This window comes from Papaver somniferum, chromosome 5 (assembly GCF_003573695.1).
Source record: "Papaver somniferum cultivar HN1 chromosome 5, ASM357369v1, whole genome shotgun sequence".
In the NCBI taxonomy this organism is placed as follows: domain Eukaryota; kingdom Viridiplantae; phylum Streptophyta; class Magnoliopsida; order Ranunculales; family Papaveraceae; genus Papaver; species Papaver somniferum.
The window spans coordinates 59510097-59531575 of NC_039362.1; the positions used below are offsets into that span (position 1 = coordinate 59510097).

The 21479-nt window shown below is 36.3% G+C and overlaps 2 protein-coding genes across 2 annotated transcripts; both read left to right on the plus strand.

Moving 5' to 3' along the window:
• The first annotated feature begins 232 nt into the window (after positions 1 to 232).
• LOC113281666 (HVA22-like protein a) lies at positions 233 to 2470 on the plus strand. The gene is made up of 5 exons (XM_026530451.1): positions 233 to 622; positions 733 to 759; positions 1004 to 1126; positions 1532 to 1784; positions 2088 to 2470. Exons 1-5 carry the CDS (start codon positions 567 to 569, stop codon positions 2163 to 2165), a joined length of 537 nt encoding a protein of 178 aa, XP_026386236.1. The 5' UTR covers positions 233 to 566; the 3' UTR covers positions 2166 to 2470.
• Positions 2471 to 3345: 875 nt separating this feature from the next.
• LOC113281667 (proline-, glutamic acid- and leucine-rich protein 1-like) lies at positions 3346 to 8376 on the plus strand. The gene is made up of 13 exons (XM_026530452.1): positions 3346 to 3888; positions 3973 to 4089; positions 4198 to 4262; positions 4430 to 4535; positions 4821 to 4892; positions 5061 to 5120; positions 5242 to 5371; positions 5468 to 5658; positions 5787 to 5971; positions 6087 to 6214; positions 6345 to 6619; positions 6863 to 7106; positions 7292 to 8376. The coding sequence occupies exons 1-13, from the start codon at positions 3610 to 3612 to the stop codon at positions 8047 to 8049; spliced, it is 2610 nt and encodes an 869-aa protein (XP_026386237.1). The 5' UTR covers positions 3346 to 3609; the 3' UTR covers positions 8050 to 8376.
• The last annotated feature ends 13103 nt before the right edge of the window (positions 8377 to 21479 follow it).

Below are 21479 nucleotides of genomic sequence, written 5' to 3' on the forward strand. Positions count from 1 at the left end.
CAAATGTATCATTTGATAGTGGCCCACCGTTATCCTTCCGTCCTCGACATGTAGTCTCACACTCTCAACCAGTGTTCCACTTGCCAGCAAATGATACGTGTACAAGAGAACCGACAAAGAAAAGAAGACAACGAAGTCAAGAAAAAAGACAAGAAAGAAGAACTGATGTAAGCCTAATAAACACAAAGAAAGAAGTAGAAAGAAACGTTACAACTTAAGCCCATAAAACAAAAGGAAACTTACCACATTGGTAAATCCGTGATTTATTAGTCTCTGAGCCTCTGAAGTAATAAGTCTATGAGCCTTTTTCAAATTCAGTCTTCACTCCTCCACGAAACAATAAAGTGCACCACACCTAATCCTCTGTAAAAACTCACTTTTCAGTCTTTTCTGGTGAAGAATTTTACTGGTCTTTTTCTATTTTGGTTTTACCATTTATTACACGCACTGACTACCTTTTCAGTTTCTTCTCAGTTCAGTCAGAGAACCTGATAAGATTATGTTACTAGTAATTAGTTAACGGAGTAAGATCAACTAAAATCTTGGAGAAATAGAAAAGAGAAGGTATGGGTTTAGGGAGTTTTCTGAAGGTGGTCGCTCAGAACTTTGATATTCTTGCTGGGTATTTTCATTTTCTCTTATTTCTGCACAAATCTTCTTATTCTCAAACTTTACATCTTCTTGTGATTAATTTTTTATTTCTTTTTTCTTTTACTATGTTTGTATTTGCAGGCCTTTAATCACTCTGGTGTATCCCCTGTAAGTGTTCAAATAAAAGGGCAGTTTTTTTTTTATTATTATTTGTGTTGTATTTTTGAAATGGGTATCCTGAAATTCTTTTTAGTAGTTGTTATATTTAACTTAAAATTGGTAATATTATCATACAGAAGATTTTAGATTTTAGGGGTTGGGTTATGTATGTCCCTTTACTATCTTTGGAACAAAATAATGTTGTCTAGGGGTTTTTATTTTTACTAATTGTATGTTTGTTCTTGTTGATTAGACATGCATCAATTCAAGCAATTGAGAGTAAGACTCCAGCCGATGATCAACAATGGCTAACATATTGGGTTTTGTATTCCATGATTACTCTCTTCGAGCTTACCTTTGCCAAACTCATTGAATGGTAAAGTTTCCTTTGATTGGTTTCTCGACTATAAGCTTTCTAAATGGTCCTTGTTTGAATTGTTTATATTGGTGTATGTACTATCACAATTTGAATGAAAACTACATTGCTTAGACCTCATATTTGTTCAAAAACATGTTGTTCACAGAAACGCTTTACCTGAATTCATATTGGTTAATGTAATTTTTGCGTGAAAATATAATTACACCATTAATGTCAATATCTTAAATTACTGGGTGAATGGAATCAATTTTCAATGTAAGATCCTTCCTCTTTATCTTTCAAGATATTGCAAATTTTCTTACCTGTGTAGTTTCTGCTTTTGGAAATTGTCAAGAAACTTCTAAGTCCTTTGTTTATAGAGATAAGGGATGATTGATGTTTTTCATCTTTACGGTTTATTAGGTTACCATTCTGGTCTTATGCGAAGCTGATTGCCACTGGCTGGTTGGTATTGCCTTACTTCAGTGGGGCATCATATGTCTATGAGCACTTTGTTAGACCGATGTATGTCAATCCACCAAACCTTAATGTTTGGCATGTCCCATGGGGAAAGAAAAATGACTTAGCTAAGCCAGAAGACGTGTTAACTGCTGCAGAGAAGTATATACAAGAGCATGGAACAGAAGCACTCGAGAAACTCATCAGCACTAGCAGGGTATTCTCACTAACTAAAACTCTGTTTACTCCATTATTATTATGTCCAGTTTATTCCCCTACAAAGTGACGCATACGTCAATTGAAACAAAAAACTGAAGCCTTGTTAATAGCCTCAAAATGTTCTGCTTTCTTACAACATGTATAGCAAGCAAAGTGAATGTAGCATTACTGTTTCATGGAGTGACATCAACAGATATTTCAACATCTTCTAAGTTTGTAATATTACCGCAACTTGAAGTTTCTTTTCTACTCTAACAAAGTATGACGTTTTATCTCCATTTGATGTCTTTTGTTTCTGCAGGCTGATAAGGAATCAAGGTTCAGTAGCAGTAGCAATTATATGATATTTGATGGGGATTATAGTCATAGATACTACTGAGATCGTAACCTTTTTTGTAGAAATCTCCAACAAGTCGGTTAATTCCTCAGCTTAGGTGGAAAACTTCATAAATATATATTAGTCATGATGTTTGTGTTTACTCTTGATCGTCGACTTACTTTTTAGTTGTTTTCTCTTAATCCTCTGTGCTGTGGATATGCTTCTTTAGGTTGTTGGAAATAGTGTTTTTATATCTCGTAGACAATGTAATTACAGTGACTCGGTCTGTTTATTTTGTTGATTAGCAACAGAGAAATTAAGTTGTAATGGAGATGATGAGGCCTATTGTGTATCAGCTTTTGTCATTCACTGGTTTATGCTTCTCGACAGTCCACACACTTAAGGATGAGATTCAGTAAACAGGCCCATTACCTGGAACACTGATTCTGAATGAAAAATGTGAAAATGAAAATTAATTAAGGTTATCTGAGCTCATTTGTGCCATAAGTACGACTGCGTTATCAGGCACTGTTGAGAACTCTGGATTAACTTTTGGATTAATAGTACTTAAAATTTTTCATTCTATCTTTACTTTTTAGGCAAGAGGGAAGCTGTGTTGGTGTTGGATGTGAACATTTTTTGTCATTGTGTCATTAGTTTGATGAATTTAGCGCCCTATTTGTAAAGAAATTGACAATTAGGGTATGAGTCTGATGACTTCATGTCAAATGCAAAATATCAGCTCTTTGATCTTACCGGACGGATCATTTCCTGGGAGCCATATGGTCTTTGCGCACTACGTTTGACTCCGTATTCTTATATTGGTGCTAACCAATCTCCTATGCCTGCGCATGAGTGAGGTGCCTCATTGATAATCCTTGGGCAATGAGATATGTGTTTGTTAACAATATAAAGTACATGCCTTCTCTATTTGCTTTGTTTGAACGGTCTCAACTCTCAAATGTGGTGTTCTTTTCCTATTTCATATCTTTCGCCAAAGGTGTCTATTCTAGTTTTTCAGGCGGAATGCGCCAAAAGATAACATTAATAGGAATTTCATATTTATCATCTTTGCTAGTGTTGCTGATCTAGATTATCTACTTAATGTGGGAGAAGAGAACCAAACTCAACCTGCCTAACTTTATGCCATTGCCGTGGCAGACTCGTCTAACCCGCCTGAAGTGAGTTGTGTGGTCCTTCAGACTCGCACTGCTGCTGAGAAAAAACATTCCCACGCACGACGACTCCAACCCGGATGCGATGTACTAGTCATTTCTTTAGGCGCAAAGCGTGAGGCAAAGGCTCGTGGGCTGAGCTTAAAATTAGGTTAAGAGAACTTAGATACAACTCTTGACACGTAAAACAGAAACCCTAGAACTCGCAAAATACAGTAACGGCTACTGCTGTGTATTTTCTGGGTTTAACCACTAGAACCCTAGCTTCTCCGATCCTTTTCAGAACTTACTTTTCTTTTTTGTGAGGATTGAGCTTCTAATCTTCTGTAATGGCGGTTTTTGAGTACTTCGATAACATGTATGATATAAGATTAAAACCTAAATTACTTCGTTCGTTGATAAAGGATTACTTACCAGATGAAAAACAGCCAATTCCAAGTCCGTCACAGCTATCATATATTGTTTCTACTATTAAAACTCATGGTCTTCTTTCTGAATGTGTTAGTAGTAATAATAATGAACCAGTTGAACAGAAGCATATGGATAAGTGGAAAACTACTGTTGATTCTTGGGTTGAAAGATTACTTCTACTCACTTCTAGCAAAATGGTAAGCCCTAAAAAAAATTCTGAATTTTCTTCCAGCAAAAAGTTTCTATTTTTGTTAATTTTGATTTACTTTTGTGTGGTGTAGCCAGATAAAATTTGGGCAGGAATCTGTTTAATTGGGGTTACTTGTCAAGAATGTAGTGTGGATCGATTTGTAGCGTCGTACTCTCTGTGGTTCCAAAAGCTTCACTCTCAAATTCAGGTCTTATTTGGTATCCTATTACTTCTAGATGTTGTTAGATTGTTTGAGGAATTATTGTTTTAGCTGCATATGTTTTGATTGGCTGATTTTTCATCTTATTTGAAGCAGTCGTCTTCAGATTCACATTTTGTGAAGGTTGCTACATGTGCTTCATTATCTGATATGTTCACAAGGTATGTCTGTATCCACTTTCTCGTACTTCCAAACTCAATTTCAAGACTTGACATGAATGTGAACAAAAATTAATTGAACTTAGTCCTGTACATGAGGCTTATCCGACCTGTTTACTGATGCACGATGAGAAGTTAACATGTTTAAGTGATCTCACTTCTGGAAACAGGTTGGCTGGATTTTCAACTATGAAAAAAGATGCTACAAACAACGCTGGGAAACTTACACAACCCATTCTGAAGCAATTAGCTGAAGAGTCCTCGGAGGCTGTGTTGGTTAGTTGCATTTGTTATACTGTGTTGGTCGCCAAGTACATATTCTGTTATCTACACATGCAACTTTTGGTTGCTGTGAACCAATTACTTGAATCATTAAGTCATTTGAATGCATGTGTAGTTGAGTATTAGGGTTAATTGCATGGTTTCTGTTCGTAATTAATAGTTTTACCCAAATCGGAAAATTACATATTTCCTGTTGTGCTTTATCTAATTGGCTTAATCAATTTATGTTGTTTTAGCTACTCTGGTTGATATTCGATACTCATTGTGTTGCTTGTGCAGGACGGAGCAGTTGATTTGTTATGCACCCTTATTAAATATTTCCCAGCATCTGTGCATCGCCTCTATGACAGTGTGAGTTTTCCATGTTGAACTTTCCTCTACATCAGCTTACAAATCGAATTCTGGGCTTGAGCAGTTATTTACTTCTCTTCGAATTTCTGTTTTGTTTCATTATTTAACCGTGTTTTGTTTTGTCTAATTGGTACATACATGCTAAACTGAGTATAATTTCTTTCGCAGGTTGAAGCTGTTATTGTTTCAAAAATTATGTCAGGGAAATGCAGTGCTGTCATGTTGAAGGTGAGTGATACACTGTATTTTTATGTGTTTTTGCACAATCATATATTCGGCTACTTTTGGAGACTTTAGAGTTCCTTTAACATCTTGGTTATAGTCTAACTGGAGTTTTGTTTCTATTTAGAAATTCGCTGATTGCTTAGCATTGCTCCCAAAGATAAGGGGAGATGAGGAAAGCTGGTCGCTGGTGATGCAAAAAATTTTAATATCAGTAAACGGTTATCTGACTGATGCCTTTCAGGGTCTAGAAGAAGGTACTCAGAAAATCCATCTAATGATATCACGGATTCTGCCTTTTCATTTCCTTGGCCTCACTGACATTCTAAAATCTCCATGTGAATATTTTGCAGATAGTGCATCTAGAGAGTTTCTTAGACTCTTGGTTCTACCAGGAAAGGAACCCCCTCCTCCCTTAGGTGGTAATTTGTCAGTTCGGACCTCAAATCCAGCAGAAAATAGGTCCGAGAAATTGCTACTATCCAGGGTTTCTACGCTAATGTTATGCTGTTGCACAATGCTAACCAACCCTTATCCTGTTCAGGTGCTGAATGTATACTAAAGTTGTAGTTCCTTCTCATTTCTTTTCTCCTTTTGTTCGGTGGGGTTTTATGGCTGTTTAGTTGGGACATTAATTTTCAGTGGAAATGTCATGTACTTTTTGCCTTGCAGGTGACTATTCCTGTTCGGCCTTTACTAGCTCTAGTTAAGAGAGTTTTGCTAGTTGATGGCTCTTTGTCAGAAGCCTTGATGCCATTTATGACAGTCATGCAACAAGAGTTTATCTGTTCAGAGCTTCCAGTTTTGCAACTGAACAGCTTGGATCTTCTGACTGCAATAATCAAGGGAGTGCGCAGGTAACCATTACAGAAATATGACTCTTGAGAAAGATTTCCCTGCTTTAACTGGTCATTGTTAGTTGAAAAATTAGTGTGGACGTCTTCTCTAAATGGTTGTCCATGTCATTGGCAGTCAACTGTTGCCCTACGCTGCAGATGTTGTCAGACTTCTAACAAAGTATTTCAAGAGATGTGCGTTTCCTCCGTTGAGGATAAAAGTGTACTCAATCACAAAGATATTACTGATATCCATGGGTGTTGGTATGCAGCAATTTCTTAAATACACTTCTTCCAATTATTTTTAGATTTTATCTTGTGGGAGTATTTGTGTTTGATACCTGTAATCATGTTTAATGGTGTTACTGGTTAACAAAGTTGCATACTTGAGCAGGAATGGCACTATACCTCGCTCAGGAAGTAATCAACAATGCATTTGTAGATCTGGTTTCCCTTCGCAATGAAAACAGTGTTGCATCCTCCAGCATAAACGCAAAAGCTGCTACTGATTTAAATCAACCTGGCAACAGGAAAAGAAAGCATGGAACTGTACGTGGGGACCAACAGAGTGGAGTTAACTTGGAGGTGGCATTGCTCAAAAGCAAATCAGCGACTCCTATTTCTGTTCAGATAGCTGCATTACAGGCACTAGAAGCTCTTCTTACAGTGGTAGGGTACTTATTTTGTAATTCATTAAAATTTCAGCTGAAGGATTAAACCATTTGAAGCTTTTCCTTTTTTAACCTGCATTTCCCCTTAACAAAAATAGATAAAGTGAAACATATATAAGAAGGTTTTCGATTTGTTGGTGTGTTGGTGAAAAACAAATTGTTATAAAGTGAGCAGCTTCCCTTACTTTTAGACTGTAGGTTGACTGGGTGATGGATATAAATGACCATAGAACTTTTGCAGGGCGGTGCTTTGAGATCAGAGTGTTGGCGATCAAACATTGATTTACTTCTGATAACTGTAGCAACAAATGTGTGTGATGGAGGTTGGGCCAGTGAGGATAAAAACGCTTCCGTTTCATCTGGTGAACAGAGAACTTGGGCAAATTTGCAGCTTGCGGTCTTGCATGCATTGTTGGCATCTCTTCTGTCCCCATCTCGTGTCTGCCCCCCATATTTGTCCAGGGGTCTTGAACTTTTTCGTAGAGGTATTTCTCCTAAGTGATTGAGGAAACTCTGCTCATTTTTTAACCTTTTTGATTCATTCATAGTCATGAGGTGTCTTAACTATTGTTCATGGAAAGAAAACCGCCATCTGCGACTGTGTAAGTTGCTTCCTTTATTGTGTTCTAATTCATTGCTAATTCTACATCTGTATAAATATGATTTGCAGGAAAGCAAGAAACAGGAACAAAACTCGCTGAATTCTGTGCTCATGCACTCAGGGCCTTGGAAGTGCTCATACATCCTAGGGCCCTTCCAATGACAGATTTTTCTAGCACCCACGAAACTTTTGGACAAGGGTTTAACCAAGATAACATATTTTCTAGTTCTAAGCAAAACCGATTTTCGGGAGGCATACTGGGTATGACTGAACCGGATCCAGATGATGACTTATATGAAAGCTGGCTAGGGAATGGAGAAGAAACTGAGGCCCCAGTTAAAAATACAGATCAGGAAATGAAAGATGCAATGGTTGAACCTTCTACTAAAGAAATTCAGCTGACGGCTACAGATTATCCAGCAGGAAAAGGTGATGGTAAAGGGGTTGCAGAAGAAGAAAAGAGAGATAAGTTTGTAGTCGAGTCAGAGAGAGCCCAAGCGCCCTCAGGTGGAGATGTTGGGACTACTGGGGAAGCTGTTATGGAGCCCACAATTAGTGTCGGAGTTGGTGAAAGGGAGAATAAAACGACTAACAAAGTAATCGTAGCGGAAAGTAGTGCACTGGATCCTAATAGCAAAGATGGTGTAACTACTGTAATGGAAGGAAACCAAATGAAGTCGAGCAAAGGAGTCATTTCTGCGGCAGTTCCTAGTGGTGATACTCCTAAAACACTGTCTTGGAAACAAATAGAGAGACAGCCGGGAGATGATGACTCTGATCTAGATTCTTGTCCAGATATTGTATATGCAGACCCAGATTCTGACTAGTTTGCATGGTAGACCAAAATGAGACCATGTATTAGTGAAAAGATGGAGGAGAGCATGTAGAATACTGATTTCAGTTTTGTTTTTGATAGCTAAGCTTGAGGTATTTACTTTTTTATTTAGCAAGGCTGCAGTTTGTAAGGCGCCTTTTAGAATTACCACTAGAAGGATCTTTTATGTTCTAATACAATACAAAAGTAAAATGTGTGGGACATGTGAAGCAAATTTATGTGCCATCTTGGTCGTTGTAATTTAACTACAAAAAGATATGCAAAAATGGCTCTGAGGATCGGGCAACCAATTGAGTCAACTCAGTGCTAAACTTTTTTGGATTTTTCACTCTGATTCTTCTGATTATCTTGTTATTTCTCATCTTTTATCCTAGGCAGTTTTAATCCGTTCTCTTACTACAAAAACAAGCAATTTTCTTTATTGTTAATAATGCATTTTTATGCTATGTATAACTAATATTTCTTGTCTCTCCAATATGTGTTTGCAGTTGGTGTTATCTACCATGGCTTTTGCCTTAGTTTTTAATTGTGATCTAAGCGTTTGCAGAGAATGCCATAGAGCTTTTGCATCAAAGTTTTGTCCGTGTGGGTATCAATGGTGTCTGGTGGAAGAAAACTTGTTTCAACTTCAAAACCCCGAGTCCGATTCAACTCATATCCCGCTATTCAGAAAATTCAAAAAATTTCAAACGTCAACTTCAGTGTTAAACGGAAAGTTTGTTATGCAGTAATTCTAGGATTGACTTTTAACAGCTGTAACATTTGCCTTTCTAAAGATGATCCTCGAAATTTTTGTTTCCATAATATGAGCCTTAAATATCTAGACAATTCATACTCAGCATATTCCTTCGAACCTAATCCTTATATCTTCTCAAAAGAATCTTTTTCAGTATTCATACTTGCAACAGAAACCCTAAAACTTTATTCGCAATGGAAGCAAGTAATACTAGCCAAGTTAGTGACTTAGTGAACAAGTTTAAACAAGCCACTCTAGAACTCGGAGATTCTAATGAGGTGATGGTCTTTCAGCAGGAAAATAACAATGGAGAAGAAGAAGGTTCTAACTGGGAGGGAAGCGCTATTGGCAAAGTTATTATTGAAGTCTATGATACTGTCGAGAAATTCATCAAGTTCACCTGGCCATTTATGACTTCTGAAGATGTCAAAATTGTAAAAGTGGAGCCAAACATCATGATTTTCAAGTTTAGCACCTGGATTCTCTTGAACCAAGTGATAGAAAATAGGTCGTGGATTATTAACAAGTATCTTCTTGTAGTCCATGACTATATCCCTGACATGGTTTACACAGAGAAACACTGGGGTTTCCAACAATTCTGGATACGGCTTAAGTATCTTCTTCCTGAGCATATGAATATAACAGCTGTCAAGAAAATAGGAGAAGTAATGGGTGAAGTAAACAAAATTGAACCTGGAGATGCCATTCATGTTGGCAATGTACCAGTCAAAGTTTGTGTCAACATCGATGTCTCTTTCACAATGAGAAGGGGTGTTAAAGCCATCACCAATGCTGGTATCACTTGCTGGCAAATGTTCTTTTATGAGAGATAGCCTAGTAGAATTTGTACATAATGCTATGTTATTAACCACTCAAAAGAAACTTGCAAGGATGTTGCAGAATTTTTTAGCTAAAGCGCATGAAAAGCCTTACTATTTTGGAAAAGTCAGCAACATTCAGAAAAGTATTGGTTTAGTATCTTCTATCGATGTTAACATGGATTTTCTGCTTAAAGACTCTCTAGCTCAAGTTAAAGATACCAGATTAGGAAAAAGAATAAGAACCTTAGATGACCCCAACCCTAACTTATCTAGTTCCATGGACCACAATTCCACCAGCACTTTGGATAACACCACGGGCAAACATGCACCTCACATGCTCACAACAGGAGATGAACCAACAACAGGCACAGAAAAGGAGATTCAGGTACTTTTTCCACTCTCTATTTTATTACTTTCACTCTATAGTTTATTTCCTCCTACAATCCCTTTCATTACGTTGTACTTTTTTATTTATTTTTATTTTTTATTCTTGCAATAATTTTAAAGCACCCCATATTCATTTATTGCTTTGTATCACAAAAGTTTTTACTTTTTCTCACCTTGAGTTATCAAAAATTTGTTTCTAATCTTTCCAACCTGGTTAAATTGGGGTATATGCCCATTAATTTGGGCCTACACTACATGACAAATTTTTTTATTAAGAGATGAAACTACCAACTTATCATTTATCAAATACTAATACTACAAATGAGTCCTCATTAAATCCTAATCATATAATTAAAAATTAAAATCAAAATCATAAAACTCAAATCATAAAATTAAAAACCAAAATCAAAATCATAAAATACGAAAATAATAAATCAAACGATAATTATGGAAGCCTAACAACAAGCTGGGCTCCGACTCCTCTTTGAATAACAACGCCTAATCTATGAAAGATAAAACTACCAAAATCACTACTAGCATCATTACTGGCTAGACAGTTTTTTAGACGCTTGAAAAAACTTAAAGTATCGTCACCAAGCTCCCCTATAGTAGAGTAGGCTAGAACACCCAAACCATAACCCAAAGAAGTACACTTGTCAGAATATTTAGCACGTTTTCTTGAAACTGCGTTAGAAATGGACTTTCATGGGACAAAAGAGCGAACACCATCACCAGTGAAAGGAGAAACCCAGTGACATCCATACAAACATCCTGACCATTTTTCCAGTTGAGAACAAGAATATCAACAGGCCTCAAGTCTTTGTCATCATCTGACTGAATATCAAGAGATACCTCCTTACGCACAGTTACACCAGCCTTGTAACAAATCTCAACTACAATATCACGAACAAAATCATGTCGAAATTTGCAACCAACATCCTTATCACAATGAAGCGCATGGTCTCCGAAAATGTCCATAGATCGGTTACAACATGGGCATAAACCATCCTCAACAAACAAAGGAATACCAAGTCTATAGCAGAGCACAGCTCGGAACTGTCTAGGGCCGAGGCACTGATTGAGCCTGCTAATAGGTATTGCTAATAAATAATCTTGAGCATGCTTGACACGGTTACACTGCCACAAAATGGAATCTCTTGCAAACATATTAAATTGGTCTGGGATTCATTTCTTGACTGCATCAAAATAAGTGACTGCCAGGGTGTGCATGGAAGGGGGGGGGGGCAGTATCATCGACACAATAAGAAGGAGGTAATCCACATACCTGGATAAAGTTCTGAAGAGCCAACTGATAAGCAACTCCTTTGTTTGCTGAGAATAAATTACCAAGAATTATCTTCTGCACTGAGGTTGTCTGACTCTGGGAAGCGAGATAGCAGTAAGCACGAGTGTCCGCCATGGTATAAATGCCAAGACCACCCTCTTTGATGGGCAAGGTAGCTAATCTCTGTTACAGGGGACCAAAACCAACACCATCTTCAGTGATGAATAAACGTAAATACTTAAGTAAATGGTCATCAAAAAGATCAGTGGCTGGTTGCAAGGCTGCTGGATTGGTAGTACGCATTGCAAAATATAATCGGGAAACACCGGTACAATTGCGAAGTAATAGCATCTCACTCTGTGAATCTTTGAGTTTTTATATAGCAAATTTATTAAAAATTAAAATCATAAACCTAAAATCATAAAATTAAAAATTAAAATTAAAATCAAAATCAAAATCAAATTTATTTTCATCTCCACTTCAACTGATTCTTCTTCTCAATCTAAACTAGGTTTTAGTAACATGCAATCGCTCAAAAATTGAAAATTTTGAAATCAAACTTTTCCGGGTTTACCAGAATCGGTTAACGTTAATGTACATGTGATCCGATTGCAAATAGAAACGGTTTATGTTCATGCCCACAAAGACCGATTGTCCTGGATATGTTTTGTGGTTCGAGAAATTTGAACCAGAATCGGTCAATGTTAATGTCCATATAGCCCGATTGTCTACCATTTGAATTCATAACTGTTTAGCCCATAATCGGATTACATTAGCACTTATAAAAACCGATTATTGATGTATAATGCTAGAATCGGATTTTATATGTGTGTCGAGTAAACCGATTGTTGTAAGAAAAATTCACAATCTTTCTGTATCTTTTTTTTGTTAGAATAACATGAGCACTTTTATAAACCGATTCCTGTTGTGCAATGTCAATAATCGGTTTTTATGTGTGTATCGTGTAAACCGATTCTGGTTATACCCAAATTGAAAATGAGTATGACTATGATTTTACACAATTTCAAAACGAGTATGATTTCATACTCGATCTCAAAATGAGTAATGAATTTATATGAGAACTGAAATCGAGTACGAAATCATACTCATTTTCAGATCGAGTATGATTTAAATTATGTTTAATTTTTTTCTTTCCCATAATCGGTTTTTTGTGTACATTTGTAAAACTGATTCTGTTTTTTTTTTGTGAATTGAAAAAATCAACCCAGAATCGGTTTATGAGAGCACGAACATATACCGATTCTGGTTTGATTTTTTTCAAAAAAGAAAAAAAAATTGACGTTTTGATGAAGATCAAGATTAGTTAATTTTTAGTTTAATTTGATTAAACATCAATTAATCACCCGATTAACGCTAATTAATCAAGGGGTAAATTAGCCATTTTTTAAAATAATTGGATAAGGGGTGTTTTTTTTTACTTTTCAATCACCTTTTTTGTCATGTAATCGTAGGCCCAAATTAATGGGCATAGGCCCCAATTTAGCCAGGCTTTCCAAGCATAGTTTTAACCATCTTTTTTCCTATGAAGATATTCTCTTGGAATGTTCAAGGTTTCAAAACCCCAGCCACAAGAAATCATCTAAGTGATATTGTTAGATCCCAAAACCTAGATATTGTGTTCCCGTGTGAAACCAAGAGTTCAGAAGTTAAATGTAAACCTCTTTTGAGTCACTACCAATATCCTAATAGTGCTTACATAGAATCAATTGGTCTCTCTGACGGTCTATCCTTATTATGGAAAAATGGTTTTACCTGTGACATCATTGCAGAAGATAATATGTTCAATGTGGTTGTTCAAGCTGACCCAAGAAAACCGAGTTCTTGCTCACTTGCATGTATGGATGCTCCAGTTATACAAAAAAGAAAGAACAATGGTCTTATATTAAACAAACTATTGAAACTTGTCACTATCTTTGGATCTTAGTAGGTGACCTAAACTTTCATATTATAGATGACACTAGTGGTCCTTCTTCATCAGTTGATGGATGGGTTAACAATATAGTTGCTGATAGTGGTCTTGAGGACATTGGGTATGAATGCAAAAACTATACTTGGACTAATAACAATTTAGGTACTGGCAGTAGAAGATCTAGGATAGACTTAGATCTAGGTAATAGTGAATGGAGTAATTATTTCCCTAATGCTAAACTCTTCCACCTAAATCAAGTAGGAAGTGATCATACCCCAATACTTCTAATCACTGATTCTACTGTTAAGAATTGCTGGAAACCTTTTAGTTTTCTTAACCTGGTTAAATGATGATACTTGTGCCGCTACTATTACTAAAGCTTGGAATATCAACGTCAAGGGTTCTCCTGGTTTCCAACTTGTGAAAAAGCTGCAATCTGCAAGGAAAGAGCTGTCAATCTGGAAGAAAGAGGACTTTGGTAATATAAACCAAAGAATAGATAATCTGCAAGATGAGCTGAGCATTATTCAAGCTCAAAGTCTAGACTCCATTTCTCAAGATAGAGTTATCAATATCAACAGGGAACTTCATAAATGATACAAGATACAAGGTGAATTCTATCAGCAAAAGGCAAGAGATATGTTTATTAAAGATATGGATAACAACACCAAATACTTCCATTCTAAAACAAACAGGAAAAAGGATAGAAACAACATTGATCTCCTTAATTCCCAAGAAGAAAAGAACTATTTGTGCAGCATAATATAGACCAATCTTTGTAACACATCTTACAAGATTATTTCTAAAATTCTTGTTAACAGAATGAAGCCTATAACGGATAAGATAATCTCACCAAATCAAGTTGTTTATGTTTCTGGGAGACTAATCAGTGATAATACAGTGATTGCACAATAAACTATTCACTCTATAAAGAAGAAAAGAGGACAGATAGGATTGATGGCTCTTAAACTTGACATGTCTAAGGAATTTGATAGACTAGAGTGAGACTTCTTCATCAAGGTTCTCAAGCATTTTGGATTTAGTGATGACTTATGTGATCTTATCTGTTAATGCATCAACACTACCTCTCTATCAGTGGTTCTGAATGGTTCACCTTGTAATGAATTTTATCCTACAAGTGGCATCAGACAAGGTGACCCTCTTTCACCTTACCTATTCATTCTAGCTATGGAGTTTCTCTCAAGACATCTTGTAGCTTCTCAGCATCACAAAAACATTAAAGGAATTAAAGTGGTTGTCTCTTCACCAGGTATTAATCATTTGCTTTTTGCAGATGATTGCTTGATTTTCACTCAAGCAAAACTCACTTCAGTCGATAATCTTCTGGATATTCTTCAAATTTTCAGTTTTCAGTCAGGACAAGTAATAAATTTTGAAAACTTTGTTGTTCATTATAGCAAAAGAACCAAACCAGAGGTAGCTTCCACTCTCACTCAAATTCTTGGAGTCAAGGTCATGAATTCAAGAGATAAATACTTAGGGTCTCCACTCATACTTGGTCATTCTAAAAATGATACTTTTAAGGCTATTGAGGAAAGTTTTGGAAATAAATTATCTATCTGGAAATCCACCACTCTTTCTCAAGCTGGCAGATCTACAATGACAAAACATGTACTCAACTCTCTTCATGTATATCAAATGGGCTCATTTAAGTTGCCTGATCAGTTGATTACAAAGCTTACAACCATTCAAAGGAAATTCTTCTGGGGCCATTCTTCTAATAGAGGTTTCAATCCAATTGCTTACTCTAAAATGTGTAAGCCTAAAGACATTGGTGGTCTTGCTTTCAGAGATCTGGAGAAACTCAATCTAGCTCTACTTACTAAATTAACTTGGAGAGTTTGTACAGAAGATGAGAATCTTTGGGATCAAATCTTTGGCAACAAATATTTCAAATTGGGTAACTTACTTCATCAAAAATTGAAGCCAAGAATTGTTCATATATGTGCAATGGCATCACTAAAGATCTCCAAATCATCCAACAGAATTATTTCATGGAGATCAATAATGGAAGGACAACCAAAATTTGGTTGGATAAATGGATACCAGGTATGAACCACCCTCCATTACCTGTTAATGAATCACACATATTTTATCAAGATGTTTCTGAACTAATCCTCCCAGATACAAGCACTTGGAATGTTGTCCTTTTAGATCATCTATTTGATAATGATACTTCAAGGAGAATCCAAGCTTTATTTCTTGATGTTACCAAAGAAGATGTAATGATTTGGATTCCAGCTAAGAATGAAAAATTCTTAGTTAAAAGTGCAAATAATCCCTTAACTAAGTGTTCAACTGAGGTTCAAGTCAATGGAAAAAGTATTCCTTCAGGAGTTTGGAAAACATTATGGAGATCTAGTGTAGCTCATAGGGTAAAGCTATTTTCCTTGAAGTGCATACATGAATGCCATCCTACAAGATACAAACTGGGTGCATATAACAGTGAAATTGATACTCACTGTGGTTCTTGTGGTCATAGTACTGAAACTATAGAGCATCTTCTTTTTAACTGCAGACATGCTCGAGCTGTATGGAGGGGAATTCATATAGATATTGATGCAGTTAGAAGCCAGTGCAATGGTGTATCTGAATGGGTTACGAGTTGTTTCACTGAAAACAATGATATTCCAGATGACAAATGGCTTTTCTCCTTAATGATTGGTGCTTGGATCATCTGGAAAGACAGATGTGATGCAGTATTTCAGGGAGTATCTCTTAATCCCTTCACATCCATTAACAAAATCCGTTTCCACCTAAGTTCTCATTTGCATGAAAATTTTGACAGTGTTCCGTACTGCGTTAATGATAGCATCTCTCATTGTTACCTTCTGGACAATGCATCATTAGATTTAACGTAGATACATCTTTTAATCATCTAACTAAACAGAATAGAACTGGTATTGTCTTACGTGATTTACAGGATCATGCCAAGGAATCCGAGGTACCTATGGTGATGGGGTCTTAAATCTAGAACAAGGAGGGTGCTTAGCTATACGTGAGGCGCTATTGTGGGCTAGAGAAATGCACGCAAGGAGAATTCATGTTAAAGCTGACGCACAACTGTGATTAAAGCTATTACTGAAGATCCATTGTATATACAGTGGGAGAACATAAATTTAATAAAAGAAATAAAACACTTAAGTACTTTCTTTAGTTTTTGTTGTTTCTCTTTTATCAGTAGAGATGACAACCAAGTTGCGGATGCAGAATCTGTTAGAGATACAACTATTAGTATCCTGCATTATGACAATTTGTCTGCATCTATTCGTGATCTTCTTGCAAAAGATCAAAACACTACACTCCAATAAGCTATAAATTTCCTCGCGTTTTTAGGGGCCACTCAAAAGGATTTAGGGGCCATCAATTTATACCCATCCAAAGACTCTAGTTAAGGGGTACCTTATATGATATTGAAGTTACATAAATGCCCTTCTGGTAAAACCGTATAAAAACCAAATCAAAAAAAATTCTACTCATTTCAACTCTTCTTCTTCCAGTTTCATATCTTCCGATTGTGGAAGAAAAAAACTTTCCTCGTTCAACCGAAACATCGTCGCGAATCGTAAAATCAAAACATCATCGATTCGTTTATAAAACAATGGATAAGGGAAATGAAACCCACAGACCTAGAACCAAAAATGTTGCTCGGGGTATCGATCCAAAGATTGGGATTTTAGCAAGAAATAAAGAATTCTTGCTGCAAATGAAGAAGAACGCGAAGAACAAGTACCCGGCAATGTAGTCGGTGGTGGCGATTCCGATAGTCAAACACTTCGTCAACTTCAAATGGCACCAATTAGGTAAGAATCTATCATTTTTGGTGTTTATTTCGCTTTAATTCGTCGAATCGAGAAAAAAAATTTCTAGGGTTTTCGGTTATTTATCCAGATTCGGACGATATTCATGCTCATTTACTTTCGAATGTAGTCGTGTTCTTCATTTCTCAAGAACATCGACAGTATTCGGGAGAAAGATTTGATGATTATCTGCCGAATATTGGTGGCCATATCTTCCTGGATACAAACTGCTAATAATCGGTAGTTTAATGAATTTTCTGGCTACCGAATATATTTAAGTAGACACAGAGTATTCGGAAGAACACTCACTACCGAATGTATATATTGAAAAAATCTCAAAATTTCTGATATAGGAAAAATCCCATTTTGGGGCCAGTATTTATTCGGAAGACAATATAATGTTTTATACCTCCGATTGTGTAGGATAAAATTTTAGAGTTTCTGAACTCCAGTTGATGAATATTCGGTTGTAAACATGTTTAGTTATATTCCGATTTTTTTTTCATTCGGAAAAAATATGTGTCTTCTTACTTCCGAATTTGTACATTCGGGTTATAGATGTGCACTTTGTCTTCCGATTGTGTAGGATGAAAAATTTACAGCTTCTGAACTCCAATTGATGCATATTCGGTTGTAAACATGTTTAGTTATATTTCGATTGTTTTGTATTCGGGAACATTATGTGTCTTTTACTTCCGAATGTGTTCATTCGGGTTATATTTCCATACTTTGTCTTCCGATTGTATAGTTTGTAAATATTGTTCCTTTCTTTGTTGTTTAGACAAAGTCGAGAAAGGAGGAAGAAAGTGACAGCTAGTGCTAGGAGGGAAAGGAGCGCCAAAGATAATTCAAGTGCTCAACAAAGCTTACAAGAACAAAGCAGTCAACAAGGAGTGCAACCAAGTGCTGAACAAAGTGTAGAACAACAAGGCAGTGAACAAGGGGTGCAACCAAGTGTTCTTATATTTTTGTTCATTTTATATTATTCCTATAAATCTTAGGTAATTACCGTTTGATGTTATGTCATTACGTATAAAAAACAGGTGAATAGGTTCAAGCGTGTTTCCAAAATGTTAACTGCATGCCTGAAGAGCGGAGATCCCATGCCAGCTGAGAAGATCAAAGAGGCTAGAGATCTAGTTGATAATATGGATAACGAAGATTATGCTTCCCAGTTTGGGGAGAAAGTCACGAAGAGGCATCATCCCAAGGTGGCATTATCAAAGACGGGTAAAAGAACTCGAGCTTCATCGAGCGCTGAAGCTGCTCCAACTGAAGGTGCTCAAACCCGTGGTCGTGCAGGACTGTGAGGTAGTCACGGTCGTAAAGTAAAGAAGAGCAGATAAATGACAATGATTTTTGTTGTACATTCGGAAATTTGTTTGGGTAACTAAGTTAGACAAGTTCAAATGACAATGATTTGTGTGGTATATTCGGAAGTTTTGGTAACTAATTTAACTTCCGATTATTTCAAAGACAAAATTTGAAAAGTATAAGTTTTTCCAAATTCTGATTTTTGGGCCATCGTACATTCGGAACTTTACAAAAAACCTATCCTCCGAATATCACAAGTCCAAAACAAACCACGCCATGGCTCCAGGTGGTTCCAAGGGCCAATATTGAAGGTTAGACAGCCCATATTCGAAAGTTTTGGTAACTAATTTAACTTCCGATTATTTCAAAGACAAAATTTGTAAAGTATAAGTTTTTCCAAATTCTGATTTTTGGGCCATCGTACATTCGGAACTTTACAAAAAACCTATCCTCCGAATATTACAAATTCAAAAAAAACCACGCCATGGCTCCAGGTGGTTCCAAGGGCCAATATTGAAGGTTAGACAGCCCATATTCGGAAGTTTTGGTAACTAATTTAACTTCCGATTATTTCAAAGACAAAATTTGAAAAGTATAAGTTTTTCCAAATTCTGATTTTTGGGCCATCGTACATTCGGAACTTTACAAAAAAACCTATCCTCTGAATATTACAAGTTCAAAACAAACCACGCCATGGCTCCAGGTGGTTCCAAGGGCCAATATTGAAGGTTAGACAACCCATATTCGGAAGTTTTGGTAACTAATTTAACTTCGAATTATTTCAAAGACAAAATTTGAAAAGTATAAGTTTTTCCAAATTCTGTTTTTGGGCCATCGTACATTCGGAAATTTACAAAAAACCTATCCTCTGAATATTACAAGTTCAAAACAAACCACATCATGGCTCCAGGTGGTTCCAAGGGCCAATATTGAAGGTTAGACAGCCCATATTCAGAAGTTTTGGTAACTAATTTAACTTCCGATTATTTCAAAGACAAAATTTGTAAAGTATGAGTTTTTCCAAATTCTGATTTTTGGGCCATCGTACATTCGGAACTTTACAAAAAACATATCCTCCGAATATTACAAGTTCAAAACAAACCACGCCATGGCTCCAGGTGGTTCCAAGGGCCAATATTGAAGGTTAGACAGCCCATATTCGGAAGTTTTGGTAACTAATTTAACTTCCGATTATTTCAAAGACAAAATTTGAAAAGTATAAGTTTTTCCAAATTCTGATTTTTGGGCCATCGTACATTCAGAACTTTACAAAAAACCTATCCTCCGAATATCACAAGTTCAAAACAAACCACGCCATGGCTCCAGGTGGTTCCAAGGGCCAATATTGAAGGTTAGACAACCCATATTCGGAAGTTTTGGTAACTAATTTAACTTCCGATTATTTCAAAGACAAAATTTGAAAAGTATAAGTTTTTCCAAATTCTGATTTTTGGATCATCGTACATTCAGAACTTTACAAAAAAATTATCCTCCGAATATTACAAGTTCAAAACAAACCACGCCATGGCTCCAGGTGGTTCCAAGGGACAATATTGAAGGTTAGACAACCCATATTCGGAAGTTTTGGTAACTAATTTAACTTCCGATTATTTCAAAGACAAAATTTGAAAAGTATAAGTTTTTCCAAATTCTGATTTTTGGGCCATCGTACATTCGGAACTTTACAAAAAAATTATCCTCCGAATATTACAAGTACAAAAAAAACTGTTTCCTGGAACCAAACACCATAATCGGAAAGAAAGTTGACTCATAACATAACCAAATATTACAATCGGTAGGTTGTTTAACAAAATAATCTACCGATTTCGTATAATCGGCTAGTTTTTATATTAATAATACTCCGATTACATCCATTACATAAAGTTCAAACGGCCTTAACCTTACAATTTCGTCAAAAGCACCTAAATCCATACTCCTAATTGACCATAAAAGTATTAAAACAGATCATAACTTCCAGTGACCATAGAAATTGTCCCTCTTGATTTTGTAGCATCCTTCATGTTCAAATCGTCTCCCGTAGAGGTCCACATACCGGCGATCCGCAAGATTTCTCTGAAATTACGAATGAGTAACAAGTTAGTACTAACTTTTGTTAATGTGAGTTAGAGTTACAGAAATACTTACTCGTTTTTCATACGTCCACCAAGGAAAAGCGTTCCTAACAAACCGTTCATCATCTTCAAGTTTGTCAATCTCCTTATCGAGCGCATTCTTTCTCATCTTAATGTCATTGGATGATCTTCGAATTCGATTACCATCTAAGGCCTCAAATACCATTAAGATACGGTTCCATATCTGCTCTTCGGATTCCGATTTGTGGAGCTTGTGAACACGATCATGAGCAGTTACCACAACCCACGCTCTATAAATAGCACAATCTTCTTCTTCGGCAAAAGCAATATCCATGTTTTTTGTTATGAAAATTAAAACTGAAGAGAGGAAAGAGTTTGGTGCAATTGGGGTGATAGATATGAGTTTCTTCATATAGGTTTAGGGTCCAACGGCTCTTTTTGTTTTTCCCAAAAACTCCAACGGCTAATTTGACGAAAGTTGAATGTGGAGAAACCAATAATCGATAGATATTGTATTTAGCATATCTACCGATTATGGTAGCTTTCAAAATTTGAATTTGGGGCAACTTATAATCGGTAGGTTTTGTAATATATTTAACTCCCGATTAACGCTGCATCCAAAACACGAACCAAGTGGTTATGGATGGTTGTGTACACTCCCGATTAATGAACACAAATCATTCTAATACTGCACCGACTACAATCGGAAGTCTGGGAAATATTTTGGCTTCCGATTGCAATCGGAGGATAACAATGTTATCATATCCTCCGAATATATAAGGGTAATTTCGCCATTACGAATTACGCGAGATAAGGGCTGGCTACATTTTTCCTTTGGGTGACCTTTTTTGTTTTATTGTTGGCCCCTAAATCTTTTCGAGTGTCCCCTAAAAACGCGAGGATAAATTTCTTGTTATAAAAAAAAAAATTAACTACAAAAGAGAGTAAGAAACCAAAGCCTATACAAAGGAACCAAAGCCTCTTTATATAATTTGCAAAGAACAAAGATAACAGCTTCTTTTGCGCCATTTGGAG